The 17,913-nt window shown below is 37.7% G+C and overlaps 1 protein-coding gene across 1 annotated transcript in view; it reads left to right on the forward strand.

Annotated features, from left to right (window-relative positions):
* LOC122806055 (membrane cofactor protein-like) overlaps positions 1–17,913 on the forward strand; it is a 1,194,338-nt gene that overhangs the window by 359,351 nt on the left and 817,074 nt on the right. Inside the window, exon 2 of the mRNA XM_044076296.1 lies at positions 4,448–4,550. Coding sequence (XP_043932231.1) covers positions 4,448–4,550 — 103 coding nt within the window. The remainder of the gene's footprint in view (positions 1–4,447; positions 4,551–17,913) is intronic.

Genomic DNA, 17,913 nt, shown 5'->3' on the forward strand with positions numbered 1-17,913 from the left:
AAATATTCTTCTCATCACTGCCAATCCTTACAGTCGCTAAACTGGCTTGAACTCCCACAACATCTCACACACATACAACTATTCACTGCACACAAAATCATATACAAACCACACACATGCCAAGCCCTCACCTCCCTTCTAAATCTCTATCAACCAAATAGGCATCTCAGATCTGAAAATCAATCATGTATCCATGTATATAGGCCTAAACTCCCTACAGGTCAGAATCTCTACTCCTTTACAGTAGCCAAACTCTGGAACACACTTCCAGCTTCTCTCAGGACCATTAATAGTGACCCCCTATTCAAAAAATCCTTACACCAATATCTCTCCTCTCAATGGCTCTGCCCAAGTACCATCTCTAACTTCTCAACAACCTGATATTCCTATTGTACCCCTTTTTAAATTATACTCATTACTCTCTCCCTTCTTGAAGGTCACCCTTGAAAATCTTCCTGTACCCTATTTGCCTCACAATTTATATGAACCATAGTGTAGCAACATAAGCTATTCTGTTCAGTCTGCTCAGTCTATCTGCCTAAAGTATACTAAATAATTAAGGCTCATCTGTCTTCTATGTTAAATTGTTATACATTGAATACGTTTGCCATGAATCAAACCTGATTTCAATAACTTCAAACCATATAGAGTATACTATCCCAATTGATTCTCTTGATTAATACTCTTTTTTTGTAACTCAACTACTTTCTGGTAACTCTTATTTATCAGTACTCCTTGTTAACTGAACTACATTTTATAAATCTTGTTAAACAAATTTATATTTTTCTTGTATAATGTTATGGAGCTTTTCTCTCCGGGCCTCCACTGAAAATGGGCACATTTCAGCCCAGTTGACTTTCCTGGTCAACAAAAGAAAACAAATAAATAAATAAATCATAATTCCGTTTGATGAAAAAAGTTTGACAAAATGAATGTATGCCAATCATATATATATATATATATATATATATATATATATATATATATATATATATATATGTGAATACAGACATAAACACACACACACACACACACACATATATATATATATATATATATATATATATATATATATATATATGTACTGATTTACATTGACATAACCAAATGTTGACAATGAAAACATTGAACATAAAGGTTGACAACAGAAATGTCGACATGGTTCTACTCATGCACTGAACAACAGTCTCTGTTAATGCAAAGCATTAATTTAAAAAAGAGAATACATTTTTTTTAGTAGGGCAGCAAGCCTCATCTTCACACCCCTGCCAATTTTATATACTAACTCCAAGATTGCACAGTGTTGAGGAAAGTGGATATTTCCAAAACCGGAAAATTGTGTGATCTCGCACACCTGTCGACCATCTGTGTAGTCAGACAAATTTTGTCGGCTGTACAGATTTCAACCAAATGAGTATTCAACAATATTCAGTTCTCCCATACACACACACAAAACAGTGTATGGGTAGTGTAGCTGCACATGTTGATGGGTGTGTCAGAAATGCTTTAATGGCACTATATTGTGTTTTGAGATTCGTTGTATTCCTTTGGCAGACATGTACATTTTGTTTTTGTAGTTATAGCTCTCCCACTTATGATTGACATAGGAAGACTTTGTGGAAGTAGTACAGCTGAAATGGTAACCACATTCATGATTGCAAAGGACAAATATGAGGCATAACTTCACAAATGAAATGCAGAACAGAAACCAGTATTAAGTGCGTCCGTTCTGGTTTAATGGTATATACAGAACCTCATCAGAAATAGTAACAAAATCACTTAAAACCCTTTTAAAAATTTGTTCAGAACCAATGAAAATCAAGGACCGGTTTGTGAATGGAAAATTCTCAATGAAATGATTTTAACAGTCATCTGGTGTATAATAACCAGTCATGTTTCATCCCAACTTTAATGCATCAACTTAGTAAAAAAGTATTATAACAATATAAACTTATCAAAATCAAGCTACCAAATCTCATAAATATGCAGTCATAAATTTAAAGTTAAGTAGATAAAATATTTGTGCCAGTAAAAAAAAACTTTAAGCTAATACTTCTGTTCAATCCCGGTTTTATGTCAGCACATAACTGCAATTGGCACTCAGCTTCGCAGCATATTCCAAAAGAACATTATTGCCAACCTATTTGTCAGCTTTGTTCAAATCAAAAAAATATTTTTTTTAAAACTGGCACATTATTCAGAATGCTTTACTAAAGCATTATTAAGGTATTTCTTTCTACTAGCCAATATGTGCTCATATACTGTATTTCTCAAGTTTTGTAAGGTTTTTCCAATATAATAACTAGGACAGGTTTCACAGAGCGATATGTATGCAATGCCACAAGATTCATAGGTAGGTACTAGCTATTGGCCCTAGGGCCTATATAAGCCTAGCCAAATGGTACCCTTGTTTTTGCCACCCAAGAAAATTATTTTCCTGTGCCCCTGTCAAGCAGAGCCACAGAAGTGATCCCCGGGGTGAATTTCCTATCTCCCATCCAATCATCAAGATTTTTCTTGAGTGCTAATGAGGAGCTTTGCTTGATAGGTAGTTTGTTCCAGAGTATGGGAAGTCTCTGGGACAGGAATCTATCCCTCCAGCTTGTTCTGTTTATTATGGTGACAAGGTTTAGGTCCCTAGAGCATGTAGCTCGGAGGGATTGGGATTTCTTTAAGTGGAGCATGTCCAACAGCTCTGGGTTTGACATAGCTTTGTGTGTTAGGCAGAGATCGCCTCTGAGTAGACGATATGCAATGGAGTAAAGCTGGAGTTTTTTTATACGGTCTGCATAGGGTATCTGTTTGAGGCCGGTAATCCTCTTTGTGAGGTATTTCTGTAGCCTTTCCAGTTGCTGTAGATGTCTTGTGAGGTACATACCAAAAGAGGCGTTGTACTGTATAATGGGTCTAATGAGTGATGAGTAGAGAACAGTGACCTCTTTTTCCTGGATGAGAAACCTTTTGTGATGCGGTGTGCCACGTAGAAGGATTTCCTGACTACTGTGGTGATGTGATTATTAAAGGAGAGACTACTGTCCACCTGTGTCCCAAAGTCTCTTATCACACTTTCGGTGTTAAGTAGACTACTGCCTATTTGGTAGTTCATGGGTTCAGAGTTTTTACCAAAAGGGATGACAATGCACTTTTTGGCATTAAGTTTGAGGCCATGGCTTTGACACCAGACATCTGTCTCAGTGAGGCCCTTTTGTAGGATGTCCACATTGTTAGGAGTTTTGATTATGGCTCCTAGTTTGCAGTAATCTGCGAACTTTGTTAGACAAAGACCTTCTGTGTTAGCCTGCACTTCAGAGAAGTAGATACCAACTAACTCTTTCTTTTGCAACTATGAACTTGTCAGTAGTTTCACAGTAAATGCTGGAACTATTTCCTACAAAATGTCAGTACTTACATTTGCCGCATTTAAAGGTGTCAGTCACAAATCCTATACTCTCTTCAAATTTTTTGGTTTCTCATCTAATGGTTTACCATTGGATGACTTTTTATATATAAAAAAATGGATTGTTACCTAAAATATCTGCCATATCCTTATTGCCCAGGATTATTCTCCAATTATTAATTATAATATTTCTAATAATGGGCATGTCAGTAGTTATTTGGCAGACATGTACTTATTTTTTTGTAGTTATGGGACTCTCACTTATGACCATATCTCTCAACCTGCTTGAGCAAGAAATCTGGACAAAGCCATAAATAAAAGTGGGAGAAAGGCCCAAAAATAGGGACAATTTTTTTAATATTGCTCTTACAAACTTAGAAAGTTGATAGAATAACAGATTTTGCATTAGCATGAATTTGCTGAAGAATATGAAGCCTGAAACTCAAATGTCTGTCATTATTTTCTAACTTCATTCTTTAATGATTTGCTACTAATTTGCTAGAAAACCACAGTTTTATGAAAACAAACCAAAAATATGATGCAGAAATATGGGCATCCTGCAAAAATCTGTACAGTTGAGAGGTACGCAAGTTATGACTGACATGCCTCTGATAGGAAGCCTTTATGGAAGAAGTACAGCCGAAATGCAACTGAGTTCAGGATTGCAAAGGACAAATGTGATGCAACTGATATGGCAGCTGACATAAAAAAAAGAATATTACGCTTTTGACTAATAGGGATCTGCAGTTTATCCATAGCACAGAAAAGGGACAGGATAATTTGGCATGTCAGTATCGTCCGTCATTATTTGTCCTTTTCCATGACTACCAGCTCATATGGTAGCTGATTCTATCTTGTGTAATTTTTCATATTGCCCTTGCTTTATTTACTGTTTGCAATAATTTTTATCTCAAGACATGCCTGAAAAATGTGTTATCTTTAGATTTGTCATATGTGACTATTAAAAAAGCTAAGAAAAAGATTTGTTCTGTTTAAGATGTAGTTCATAACATGACATGAGTTAATGCATCTATTTTTACCTTCCCATAGCTCATGACTGTGGTCCTTTTCCAAGCTTCACAAATGGAATAACTGAGTATCCCAACAAAGTCACAACAAGTGGTTCTGCAGTTCACCTCTCCTGTGAAAAAAGGTAAGTGCCAAACTTTAAATCCTTGAATAAATGAATGCTGCTTCTAGCATTAAAGAGCAGTGAGTGAGTAAGTAGGTGAGAGAGAGAGAGTTTTACCTTTTATTTGTGTTGGCAATAAATGGTAATGTATTCTCTAAAATGAGGAGTCTAGCTAGTTAGTAGAAACAGCACAACATTATTATGTATGTATATGATACAGAATTGTGTTCTTGGCTTACTATATTATCTTAGGTTCATAGTTTAGTACTAGGCTGATTGCCCTTGTAGGAATTTTTTTAAGCCTAGGCAGTTACCCAATGTGAGAATCAAACCTGCACCTTGTGTTTTTAAGGCAAACACCTTAACCATTATGCCAACCTCCCACCTTGCAGCCATAATTTAAGATATTGAATAAAATGCAGATTTCATGACCTGCATTTTTAGAGGATTGTGAAGAATTACTGAGTAGATTGTAAAAATAATGACTGACCAGTCTAAAACTAGCCAGCACTAAACAAAGCTTGCTTGTGCAAAACAGTAGGTTGTTGGTAATGTTCCCACATAATAGCAGAGGTTTTACAAAAAAAAACTGATTACATTTATTGTTGTTCAGATTAGTAGATGCCACCTGAGAGAATATGAATGTTGGCTTAAAGTAATTGCTTTATAGATCAAAATATGGGCATTCACACCCAAGCGACATGGTCATCATTTTGGATAATGAAGCTAACAAACATGCAGGAACATCATATAAGGCAGTACCTATGAGAAAAACACATATTTAGAATTGGGACCCAAACTAGTGAATCAGCCCTGTAGTAAAAATAATCTAAGCATTCAATGGGAGTCCAGAGGATGCCCTAAGTGCTGATAACCTTATACATGGAAATTCCTGATCAGGAATCGTAGACAAACTGTATAGTACTCACTTGCATCAGAACTGACAAAATGTTGATAGGTGCTGTGCAATACCGATTCACAGTTCCATGTGTGCATCTAGTGCAGTGAGCCCAAATGTGCAGTAGAAGATATATGTAAATGACTCCATAATGGCATAAAAATGAAACAAGGTAGTAAAAACGAGGTGTTAGTAATTTTAAAATGTATGCAAAGTGACCAGTGCTCTGACTGATAGACTTTTATATAAGAAGTTGAACAGCTGTTTGCACCTGACTATAAAAGGGCAGAGCATGCTAAAGAGTTTGCCATTGCACTTAGCACACGGTCACAGCAGTAGCAGCAGCATACTGTAGCCCTCATCAGTGCCAGTCCTGCTGGTATACACATGATGCCATCCAATGCCAAAGTACAACTTATCAACAGTGGTTGAGTTAGCACAGTTGCACTTTTTCAAGAGAGTATAGATAATTTTAGAGTTTGAAGGACTGTAGAGTTCTTGGTTGGAATGTGTCTGCCATATATGGAATCAAATGGAATTTGAGCCCTTCCCCTAACTGTGGAAACCAAATATGTACATCTTTTTCCATGTTGGCTCCAGGGCTGTCTGAGGACTGCTGTAATGCTCGAACTTCTACATGTGGAGGATCATATATGGTTTCCTAGCACACCGTAGAAGAGGGCTAGCACCATGCATGCCTTCTCCATCGACTTGATCCTACACCTATATTGGGATGTTTGGCTAGGTTTATAAAGGCCCCAGTGGTCATTAGCTTAAAATACAACTTTGAACCTATGAAACTGTAACATTGCTCATCTCCTTGAGGTAGTAAGTGTCAAAGATTTCCATGTGTAGCTATAAAGGTCCTGCCTGGCTGCAGTCGCAAAATTTTATGAATAGGAAGGACTACCTTACTGTGAACTGGCAGGAAGAGAGTGACATAAGAGGAATCTTAATAGATGTACTTGCACAGCACCTAAGCTGTTTGCATGATTCACATATATGGATGACATGCCAGCTGGATTTCTATTTCCTCCATAAATTTCACAAGGCCATCTAGATGGCAAGTGTTGACACTGTGCTAATTTGAAACTACATAGCTACATATTAACTATGGTTATAGGTAGTAATCTGACCTCTACTATATGTACTCACTTTGTTGCAGTTGATATTGTATACCTGCTGTAGCTTTTGTCACCTGTATGGGACTCACAGAGCATGTGAAACTGCAACATAACAATGCACATATAGAAACCAAAAACAAAAGGGTTCCTATTATTTCCTTGAAGATGCGTTCTATCGAATGCCTCTTCATCGAACTTGAAACCGGGGAATTTGAAAACATTGAACGTCCACATAAGCAATTTCTTTCCTTGGGAAAGAAATTGCTTGGCCATCCTCATCAGTTTGCCGTTTTCCCCTCTGTAGTGCAATCTCCGAGTTGGTATATTTAGTTAGGGGGGTTGTGGGGGACGAAGCCCCCCTCTTTGTAGTGTTTGTGGTTATTTGTTGGTGTTTGTAGGGCAAGCAATTTCTTTCCAAGGGAAAGAAATCACTTATGTGGAGGTTCGATATTTTGAAATTTCGCAGTTTTAGGGTCGATGAAGAGGCGCTCGATGGAACGCCTCTTTGAGGAAATAATATAGACCCAAACAAAATATATGATGATATATTCAGCCTGCCCAAAGCCCACTTCCACTGCCTTGATTGTCTGGGAGACTCCAGTATGGAAGTGACACAGCCTCAAAATCTTCCTGTCATGCTGCGTACTCCATAGTATGATGGTGTAAATACAGATATGGCAGCTCTAGGATGCTGGTATGAAAACCTCACAACTTCTAAGCAGTCTCATTAATAGTACTGACCTTTAAAATTCACAACATAGTGTGAAAAGGAGGAAGACTTGGTTTTATTTTTCAGGATAAAAGTTTTTTTGATACTAAAACTCATAAAGCTAGTGATAACTGTTTTTTTTATGTTGACATTTTAATTATTTAGACAGGTTGTGAAAGTCAAAATTCTAGCCTAACTAGTAGCAGTTTAGTGGTATATTGGTACAGTTGGGTTGTGCACATTCATGGGTAGCACCAGAGATGAATCAGCACCATTATCTGATATCATTGTGGTAGAACAGCGGCAGCAGCTAGCTATAGAACAACTCCCCAGACAGCAAGGGGCACAGTGTACAGCAGAGAAAGCAAGGTGGTAATATCTAATCTAAATGTATGGGCTCTGACAAGCACTTTCAGACATGAGGCAAGCACAGTGCACATCAGATTGTGTTGGACACTGCATTTTTCAGCCAGACTGTGCATCAGATATTCCCACATTTACCACACTGGGTTGTGGGGGTGGGGGTTATTGTTGTTATGTACAAAAGTGATTAAGGACACAGTGATGTATAGTTATCTGCATCAACAGTGGGTGGTTGGGAATTATCATGGGAGTCTGAGATGGAGGGCTTCTACAAGTGGTGAGGATTGTATGTTATATATTGTTTCTCTCTGTGGTGAGATGGAATTCCCAATATTTGACCATGACCTTATGCAGAGATGGAGTCCATTGAGATGGAGCGTCTTCAGTACTGTACACAGTTTACTCCCCTGATATGTTGAGGCACCCCTTTGACTTTATTTGCAGCAACATTGCTGGGTGGTTGCACTGGGCCTTGAGGTCCACCCCCCACCTGTATGGTGTCTGACATTTGGGAGTGTGACCTACATGAAGTCTGAAATGAGGTGTCCTGCCAGTGGAGGGTGAGAGTTGTTTGCTGTGACAAGTGGTGCTGGGGCATGGTTTACATCCAGGTCCGGATGACACCTGTGTTCATGGATCTCCTCGATTGTCAACTAGTATATTGCTGTCTCCCATCTCAGACAAGAGTACAAGTGAGTGTGCATAATGATGGTGTCACACATTTTCCTTTTGCCAATCTGTAGTACTGTTAATTCCAGTGGACGTGGTCATCCTGAGGTAGACAGAGAAAATACATTTTACCACACAAATTTAGAATGCTGTGTACCAACAGATCCAAATATTGCTGCTGATGTTCATCATTCCCACTGCTACAAGACACAACAACCAACCAGTTTCCAAAAGCTCTTGGTCACTCCCTCACTTCCACTGCTGATTGGTCAGCACATGAGGAGGGAAAATCAGCAGTCAGAGTTAACAATCTTCAGTATTTCTTGTCAATTCATGAAGAAGCTACTGAGAGACTTCATAAAAGAAGCAGCCAGTCTTTCATCTTCCTAATGGCAGATAACTCCCATTTGTTGATCCCTTCCATACATAAAATATTTCATTTTTTATAAACGTTTAAGCGTGGAACAGTGTTTCATTTGTTTATGGATGATGAAAGGGCTTGTGGTGCTTGTATTCACACTGTGACAACTTGTTTGTCATTTATTCTTTCAGACAAATTTTATTTCTAAGGGGTTTCTGGCAGGCTTTTAGTGTACTGTATATGCATTACTTTGTTTTGTGGACTTTGTCTTTATGGTTAAGAGTAAGTGTGCTGCTTGTGTAGTGTTTTGACAATGTACCTTCTGAACAACTTGTTCCAGAGATCCTAACCACACCTGATGCATCCTTCTCAGTCACATCATGGATACTTACCCTATTCTTGCTGGTCTGACTTCCGCATTTCCTCGAAAGAAAAAAAAAACAACATATCTGAGAGCCCTTCCTGACTGTGCAAGCTCAGTCTGTGCTTTAGCTGATGGTGGGTGAACCTGCAGTGGCTGCTTGTTATTCCTCAGACCACTCGCTTACTTCTCCAGCATCCTCTGGTGTAGTCCTTTTGCCACCATAGTCCGTGGGTAAGATATGTCCTTTTCAGCTGTTATAATCTCTGGTCTGAGTATGAAAGAACCATCTTTACTGGGAGACAGAACCTCAATGGGGATCTTACTGAATGTGTCGAAGGGAAGGGACCTCTTGAAGGGACACAGGTTCCTCTGCTAGTCAGTCACAGAAATTCCTCTCCTAGTCAGTCACAGAAAATACCTGATAAGAAGAAAAACAAAAGGTTAAACATTGTTCACCTAAAAACACAGTATCTGTAAGTAAAGATGATTTTCTTACCTTATCAAAGAAAATATTAGTCCTGTTACACAGCCTTTAGTGCCTGTTAAGCAGGTAAGCTGAAATATCCCTGTTGAAGACAAGGCATATGAGTCTAACATTGACAGAAACAGGGCTTCATTTTCTACAGATTCTCAAACAAAATTCACTTATCCTGAGGAAATCTCATCTTTGTAACCTCCATGGGAGATAATTTCTTTTCTCAAATTGTTGCCAGGATAAATGATGTGTTTTTATGGGAACTAATGGTTGTCCCCTTTGTATTTTTTTAAACAAGAAACATCTTTATTAAATTATCACTTATGGCATAGGCAATCATACATTTATATAAATGAAACCAAACCATATTGCCATAATTTTCTATCCAGTCACGGTCAGTAAAACATTACTTAACTCATTCAAATCCTGCCTTCTTTTAAACTTCATTCCTTCTCCGCATGTATTGTTTTCATAATTTCCATTTTTTTCTGTGTAATTTGCTGTTACCCTTATCTAAAGAGCCCATTTCCAGTTATTTGCATCTCTGTTACCATAGTTACTACTTATAGTACAGTATGTTTAGACTTTGATTTCCATTCTCTAGTAATTGTTTTTCAGCAGCCACCATAATTAGACTCAGAAAGGCCATTCTGTGTCATAGCTCAAAAAGTAATTTCCTTAGTTATACCAGTTTGCTCACCCACTATTGCTGATAGTCTGCAGGGAATTTTTAAAGTCTGCCAACTCATTACACTCCCAGAAAATGTGTATTTACTTCTTTCTTCCCCATTCACTCCTTCAACATTTGCTATCTGCCTGAGGAAAAATTCTTTGGTGTCTACTTGGGATGTAAAAATACCTATGTAAACACTTCCAAGCAAAGATTCTAAATCTTCTAAACGTTGTTCCATATTTGGGAGAAGTACATATATCCCCCCCATTGTTTATTTGTGAATTGTTTATCCAGTCCCTCTTCCCAATCCTTTCTAACCTCCTCCGATTGATTCTTATAGTTATCATGCTATATTTTGTATTATCTACTAATTATTCGTTTTTAACAGCAGCTTCTGTTCTAGGTTCTACTAAAATGTCTACCAGTGCTGGTCTTTTGCTTAGGAGTCCCCTATTTATTTCTCTTGCCTGTACTCTGATATCACACCTTGATAGGAATGCAAAATGTAGCCTGCAGTCCAAATAAATTCTTGGCCTCTTTCCATTCTATTACCTTTCCCACACTATTTATTTGCTCGCAATACCTTGGTTCTTTTGCCAGTTTTCGCCAATAAATTCCATCCTCTCTTGCCTATTATCTGCATCCCTAATTGCAGTCATCCTGATCGTCAGAATCTCTTTTCTCTGTTCCCGTGTTGGCTTAGCTCTTAGAATATTTTCTTCTACTTAATGAATATAATATTCTGGATGATTCTTGTTCTCAAGGATTTGCATTAAAAATCCCAGTCTTGTTTCTTTTTTTGGCATCATTCCTTTCCACTTTGAATTATTACTTTCAGCTTGTGTATGCCTTAAATGTGTAGCTCTGAGCACCCCTTCAAATTGGGTAACCCTAAACAGCCTTGTTCCATAGGAAGAATCAACTTATCCCACTTGACTATTGCCATCTTCACCTCCCAGATAAAATCCTTCAGCTCATAATTAATTGCTATCCACAACTTCTCCTGTTGATAAAAATGTGCCTGACTTGTGTATAAAACTAAGGGAACTGAAAACATGTTCAGTGCTTGTATTTTGCTATCCATACCCATAAAACAGAGCTTCCAGTTTGTCAGTTTTTGTATTATCTTTGTCTCTTCCCACATATCCTTAGCTCCCACACCAGAATTCTTTTTAATCCATACTCCTAAATACTTATTTTATCATGTCCTTATTTTGTGTGTGGGAACATCATTTACAGCTATAGCATTCGTTTTATCTTCAATAACTTTGTATCATGAAAAGACTTGAAACTGTTTCAAAATGTTCCACAACACTGAAATGTCCTTTTCTGATTTTATCAGGTATCAAATAATATCTTCTGTGAGTAGAGACAGCTTTTTTTTGACGGCCATACCAATTATATCATTGAATTTCTGAGTCCTTTATTTTCTTTGCCACTGGTTCTAAATATAATGCAGATAACAAAGGGGAAAGAGGACACCTCCGGTTCCTCTGTTCAAACAGAAATTATCAGAGAGGAACCCATCCACTTTAATTGTTGCTTCTGATCCCTCATATATCATCATAATTAACCTTAGATTTTAATGGGTAATGCAAAAGCTTCTGTTGCCCTGCTCATAAACTCCCAGCTTACTCAAATGGTTTCTCTGCATCAATACCCACCAACAGGGATATTTTCTTAAATTCTGCTTCTCTCTTGATCATCATAGTTCTGTTAATGTTGTCAAATGTTTGCCTCCCCTCTACAAAACCACACAGATCCATATCTATCAGTTTTACCATCATCTTAGCTATTTTGTTAGCCACTATAGACATAAACACGTTATAATCGTGGTTTAGAATTGAAATGGGCCTGTATGAAACTGGATCTCACTGATCTTTACCCTCTTTAGGTATTACAACTACCACCATTTTCATCCAGGATGTTAGTGCTTCTTCTCCTGTTAAAATACTGATATAATGTCCTTTTCATGGGTTACAGATCCAATCCTCAGATCCTACTCAGCTGCATTTTCAAGACTTCATATCCATATTTTGAGTTCTTTCATCTTCCCATAATGCACCACCCCATCTCTAACTCCTAAGAACTTGTTTGCCTCCAATGGGATAAGATGGACGATTCTCTTACCTCAAGCAATAAGAAAGATTTATTTTATATATATGTATACATATTATATATGTATGTATGTGTATATATGTATATATATATATATATATATATATATATATATATATATATATATATACACACACACACACACACACACACACACACACACACACACACACACACACACACATTGGATATAAAAAATTTACACATCCCTGTTAATATGCCAGGTTTTTATGATATAAAAAAATGAGACCACAATAAATCATTTCAAAACTTTTCCGACCTTTAATGTATCCTATAACCTTTACAATTCAATTGAAAAACAAACAAATCCGTTAAGGGAAAAACTGTAAAAAAAAATAAAAAATGTACAATAAGCTGGTTGCATAAGTGTGCACACCCTTAAACTAATACTTTGTTGAAGCATCTTTTGATTTAATTACAGCATTCAGTCTTATTGGGTAGGAGTCTTATCAACATGGCACATCTTGACTTGGCAATATTTGCTTACTCTGTGTTGCAAAAGCACCCCAAATCTGTCAGATTGCGAGGGCATCTCTTGTGCACAGCCCTCTTCGGGTCACCCCCACAGATTTTCTATTGGATTTAGGTCTGGGCCATTCCAAAACTCTAATTTTTCTTCTGGGTGAAGCCATTCTTTTGTTGATCTGGATGTATGCTTGGGGTCATTGTCATGTTGAAAGGTGAAATTCCTCTTCATATTCAGCTTTCTAGCAGACGCCTGAAGGGTTTGGACCAAAAATGACTGGTATATGGAACTGTTCATAATTCCCTCCACCTTGACGAAAACCCCAGTTCCAGCTGAAGAAAAGCAACCCCAAAGCATGATACTACCACCACCATGCTTCACTGTGGGGATGTGAAGTGTTGTTTTTGCATCAAACGTACCTTTTGGAATTGTGGCCAGAAAGTTCAACCCTGGTCTCATCAGACCATAACACATTTTCCCACACGCTTTTGGGGGGCTTGATGTATTGTTTTGCAAATTTTAGCCAGGCCTGGATGTTTTTCTGTGTAAGAAAAGGCTTCCGTCTTGCAACCCTACCCCATAGTCCAGACATATGGAGAATATGGAAGATTGTTGTCACATGTAGTACACAACCAGTACTTGCCAGAAAGTCCTTCAGCTCCTTCGGTGTTGCTGTAGGTCTCTTGGCAGCCTCCCTGACCAGTTGTCTTGACTTTTCATCAATTTTGGAGGGATGTCCAGTTCTTTGCAATGCCACTGTTGTTATCAGGGGGTGTGCAAACTTTTTATTTCCACTTTCTGATGACTGTCTTCACTGTGTTCCATGGTATATCCATTGCTGTGGAAATTTGTTTGTACCCTTCTCCTGACTGATGAGATCCCTTTGATGCTTTGTAATCTCTCTGTGAACCATGGCTTTTGCTGTAGCAGGCAACTTAAGAAATGTCAGGAAAATCCTGAACTTTATTTGGGGTTAATCAGAGTCTCTTTAATTGATGGCAGATGTGTACCCAAGAAGATTGAATGCTCTAATTAAATCAAAAGGTGTTTCAACAAAGTATTAGTTTAAGGGTGTGTGCGCACTTATGCAACCAGCTTACTGTATGTTTTTTTATTTTTTATATTTTTCCCCTAACAAATTTGTTTGTTTTTAAATTCAGTTGTACAGGTTATAGGTCACATGAAAGGTGGGAAAAGTTTTAAAATGATTTATTGTGGTCTCATTTTTTTACATCACAAAATCCTGGCATTTTAACAGGGGGTGTGTAAACTTTTTATATCCAATATATATATATATATATATATATATATATATATATTACACACACACACACACACATGTTTGTGTGTATGTGTGTGTGTGTGTGTGTGTGTATATATATATATATATATATATATATATATGTATACATGTATATATATATATATATATATATATATATATATATATATATATATATATATATAGAAAGAGAGAGAGATGTGTAGATATATGGGTCTACTTTGAAACATCTAAAACCCATAACATCTAATTTCATAACACTTGAGACCAGAACATCTAAAACCCATAACTCTGAATTTCATAACATCTAACACTACAAATCACAAGAAAATAACATCCCCTCCACATATAATGACACCAAACTACCAAGCACACTTTTTACTACGTTTCTGCAGGGGGACAAGCCCCCTTGCACCCCCCCATGTGGGGGGTTCTGCCCTCACACCACCCATAAGTTAAATATACCAACTCCAAGATCACTCTACAGTGGGAAAAGGTTAATTTCCTAACCCCACTGTATCAAGCCCCCCTGCAGAAACATACTAAATAGTGTGCTTGGTAGTTTGGTGTCATTATATGTCGTTATATTTGGAGGGGATGTTATTTTCATGTGATTTGTACTGTTAGATGTTATGAAATTCAATGTTATGGGTTTTAGATGTTTTGGACTTTAGATGTTCTGGTCTCATTGATATGAAATTAGATGTTATGGGTTTTAGATGTTTTGAAGGGAACCTATATATATATATATATATATATATATATATATATATATATATATATATATATTTTTTTTTTTCTATTTTATTTCTTTCCAGTAGACTCTCTTTTTGTTCTTTTCTTCCCCTCACTTTGATAGGCACAGTGTCTTTCTATTTCTGTTTTCAAGCACTTTCACCCTGCCTGAGTGTTTTTTCTTGTCTGCAGTTATGTGGTTGATTCTTTTTTTTGCTTGCTAACTCCTCCCTTCCAGCAACTCATTCTGTGAGTATTTTTTTTGTGTCACGATTTCTTCCTTGTGTTCTTGCTTACTGACTCTGAAATGGCTAATCTAGTGTGATGGTTAATCTTATAGCTTATCATTAGCCTTGGTATTTAAGTCTTGGAGTTCCTGGACTAACGTACAGGAGCCTTCCTGCTTTGTTGTTGAAGTGTCCTTATTTTTTTGTTGCCTCACACTTTGGACCATTCTTTGGCATTTCTGTGGGGCAGTTGTCTTTCCCTACGGTTCCTCTGGGCAATTCCTGTCATTTTTCTGAGGAATTAAGTGGCTGGAGAGCTTTTTGGCTTACCTCACTACTGTACAGATTTTCACAGGTTTTTTCCTCATATTCCTGGTCTGTTTCTCATAAAGTTGCGGTTTTCTGGCAATTCTTGGCAAATCACTCAAAGTTGAAGTCGGAAAAATAACAACAGACATTTGAGTTTTAGACTTCATAGACTTTAGGAATCCCATGCTGATGCAAAACCCTTTTACTGTTATCAAATTTTTAAGTTTAAAAGAGCAGGGGCCTTCATCCCCTGATTACTTATGGTTTTGTCCAGATTTTTTTGGCCTTTCAGATGATTGCTTTAGTTCTGTTAGGGCCTCTAACCCCATATATATATATATATATATATATATATATATATATATATATATATATATATATATATGTATATATATATATATATATATATATATATATATATATATATAAGGAAACAATGAACAAAAACAGAACTCTGCTAGAGCTTCGGATCCGGTTTCTCGGATCCGAAGGTCCCAGGACCTCCATCAAATCATAATACCCCTCGAATCTGAACTGTTTGGTCTTTGCAAAGCTTTTAAAGTCACTGCCTAGTTCATCGGATCCTAGATTCAGATCTGATAGATCTAACTTTCCCTTTCCTGCCATTTTCTTTGGCTCCCATGCTCTGGATCCGCTGATACGGTATTCCTAGTTAGGCAGAAAGCTTTGCAACCTCCTCTTGTGATAATAACTGATGTGCTGAACTAGGATTGCCTAACATTTTCATCAGATCTTGGTTCTTCGGATCCAACTGACAGTGGTGAACCCAGATTGTCTAACCTTTTCATTGGATCCTGACTTTTTGGATCTGACTGATTAGTGCTGATTTAGGATTGTCTAACTTCATCATCAGATCCTGGATCTATGGATCTGACTGATTAGTACAGAATTTGTAAAGCTGCTATTTCTGTGGTGGACTGATCCTCTGCAATCCTTCACACAGAAACACATTTCCAGACCCAGGAAGAATGAAAGTACAGCATCAGCTCCACTTCTTCCCCACTGATGGGTAGTTCCTTTTTTTTTTGGATCCTAAGCTTAGGATGTGACAAGATACAGGTTGCGCAAACAGAGCTGGTTAAGCCTTGGATCCAGTACCTTTGGACCTAGAGCTGTTGAGCAATTGCAAATTTGTCCATATCAGAGACATCCTGTAGATCTGATGGTCTCCCTCTCTTTGACTTCAACTTCAATTATACCTATCATCAGGGCCAGCCATTAGTCAAAGGGCTCCACAGTGTCCCCCCACACTACCCAGTCCCCATTCTGGTCTATCTACACAAAGTTTTAAAGAAACCATTTCCTCTGGTGGCTCCATGAACTTGTCCTATGAGAATGGGCTTCTTTCTGTCCAGGATACAGGTTAACCTTGGAGTCTTGCTGAAGATTATTATAATGGTTAAGGTGTTTACCTTACAGACACTAGATACAGAGTTTGTTTCTTACATGGGGTAATTGGCTAAGCTTAAAATTACTCACAAGGGCAGTTAGCTTAGTACTTATGTATGAATAAGACAAAGAAAGCTTGTCCTTTCTTTTTAGACATTCATCCTAAATTATGGTCCTTTGCACAGATTCATCCTGGTTCCCTTCCATTCAGGTGAGCCTGGGATTCCAGGTCAGTGGATCGGCTAGCCCTCAGTCTCCTGGATCTGTTCTGTCTACACAGGAACCTCCTCCATGGAGTTAATTTTTTCCACCATACTACTAGGGTTCCACATGGAATTCTGTGCTTGTCTCCTAAGAGTCTTTGGCTGGACGAAGGGAGACATTTATTTCTCCCTAGATGGTCCCTGTCCTTTTTGTTAGTGATCAGGACTTGCTTCACACCAAGTTCCTTTTTAATCCAGTATATTTGCAAGAGCTTTCCTCTTTGGAGTACAATAAATAGAACAGTACATCTTGATTCCTCCATTGGGCCTGTCACAGATGAAAGAAGAATTTCCACCCTTTCTTTCTGCAAGAGGCTATAGTAGCGACCTTTGACACTGTCAATGGAGGCTCTCAAAATGCCTTACAAACACACTGATTTCTGATCCAAGTATTCGCATTAAGACACATGCTTGCATGCTGCTGTGATATCTCATGGGCCCCCAAGATTTCCATTATCCCTTCTTGGAGTTTTTTGAAGTTTCTAATTCATCCTTTGACTAAAGCTATTAGGAAGACATCAGAAGTTCCCTAATCAGTCCACTAGTTCACCAACTTGTTTAAATACTTCAGTCTAGCTGATCCTCCTTACAGATAAAAATACCTTTTAACTTTTGAACTGAATCAAATGTTTCCAGACATCCTTGCATGATGCTATGATTATTTGGGTAATTCCTTAAGGTGGTACTAAACATAAGGTCAATACATCCCTCTGTCCCTTTCTCCTCCACTATCAAAAGAGAAGAATATGTATGTCTTGATTTCATCTAATTATTGTAAGTCATATTATAAGCAGTGTATATTCCAGATGCTTTGTATTTCAACCCATCCAGCTTCTCCTGCCAAGGTTTAATGAACGTGCTGCTCACATCCCCAGGTTACACACTTTTCTTTTTAAAATAGATGGGCAGCTGGAGTC

This window comes from Protopterus annectens, chromosome 7.part0, assembly GCF_019279795.1.
Source record: "Protopterus annectens isolate FY-2018-M chromosome 7.part0, PAN1.0, whole genome shotgun sequence".
NCBI classification, from domain to species: Eukaryota; Metazoa; Chordata; order Ceratodontiformes; family Protopteridae; genus Protopterus; species Protopterus annectens.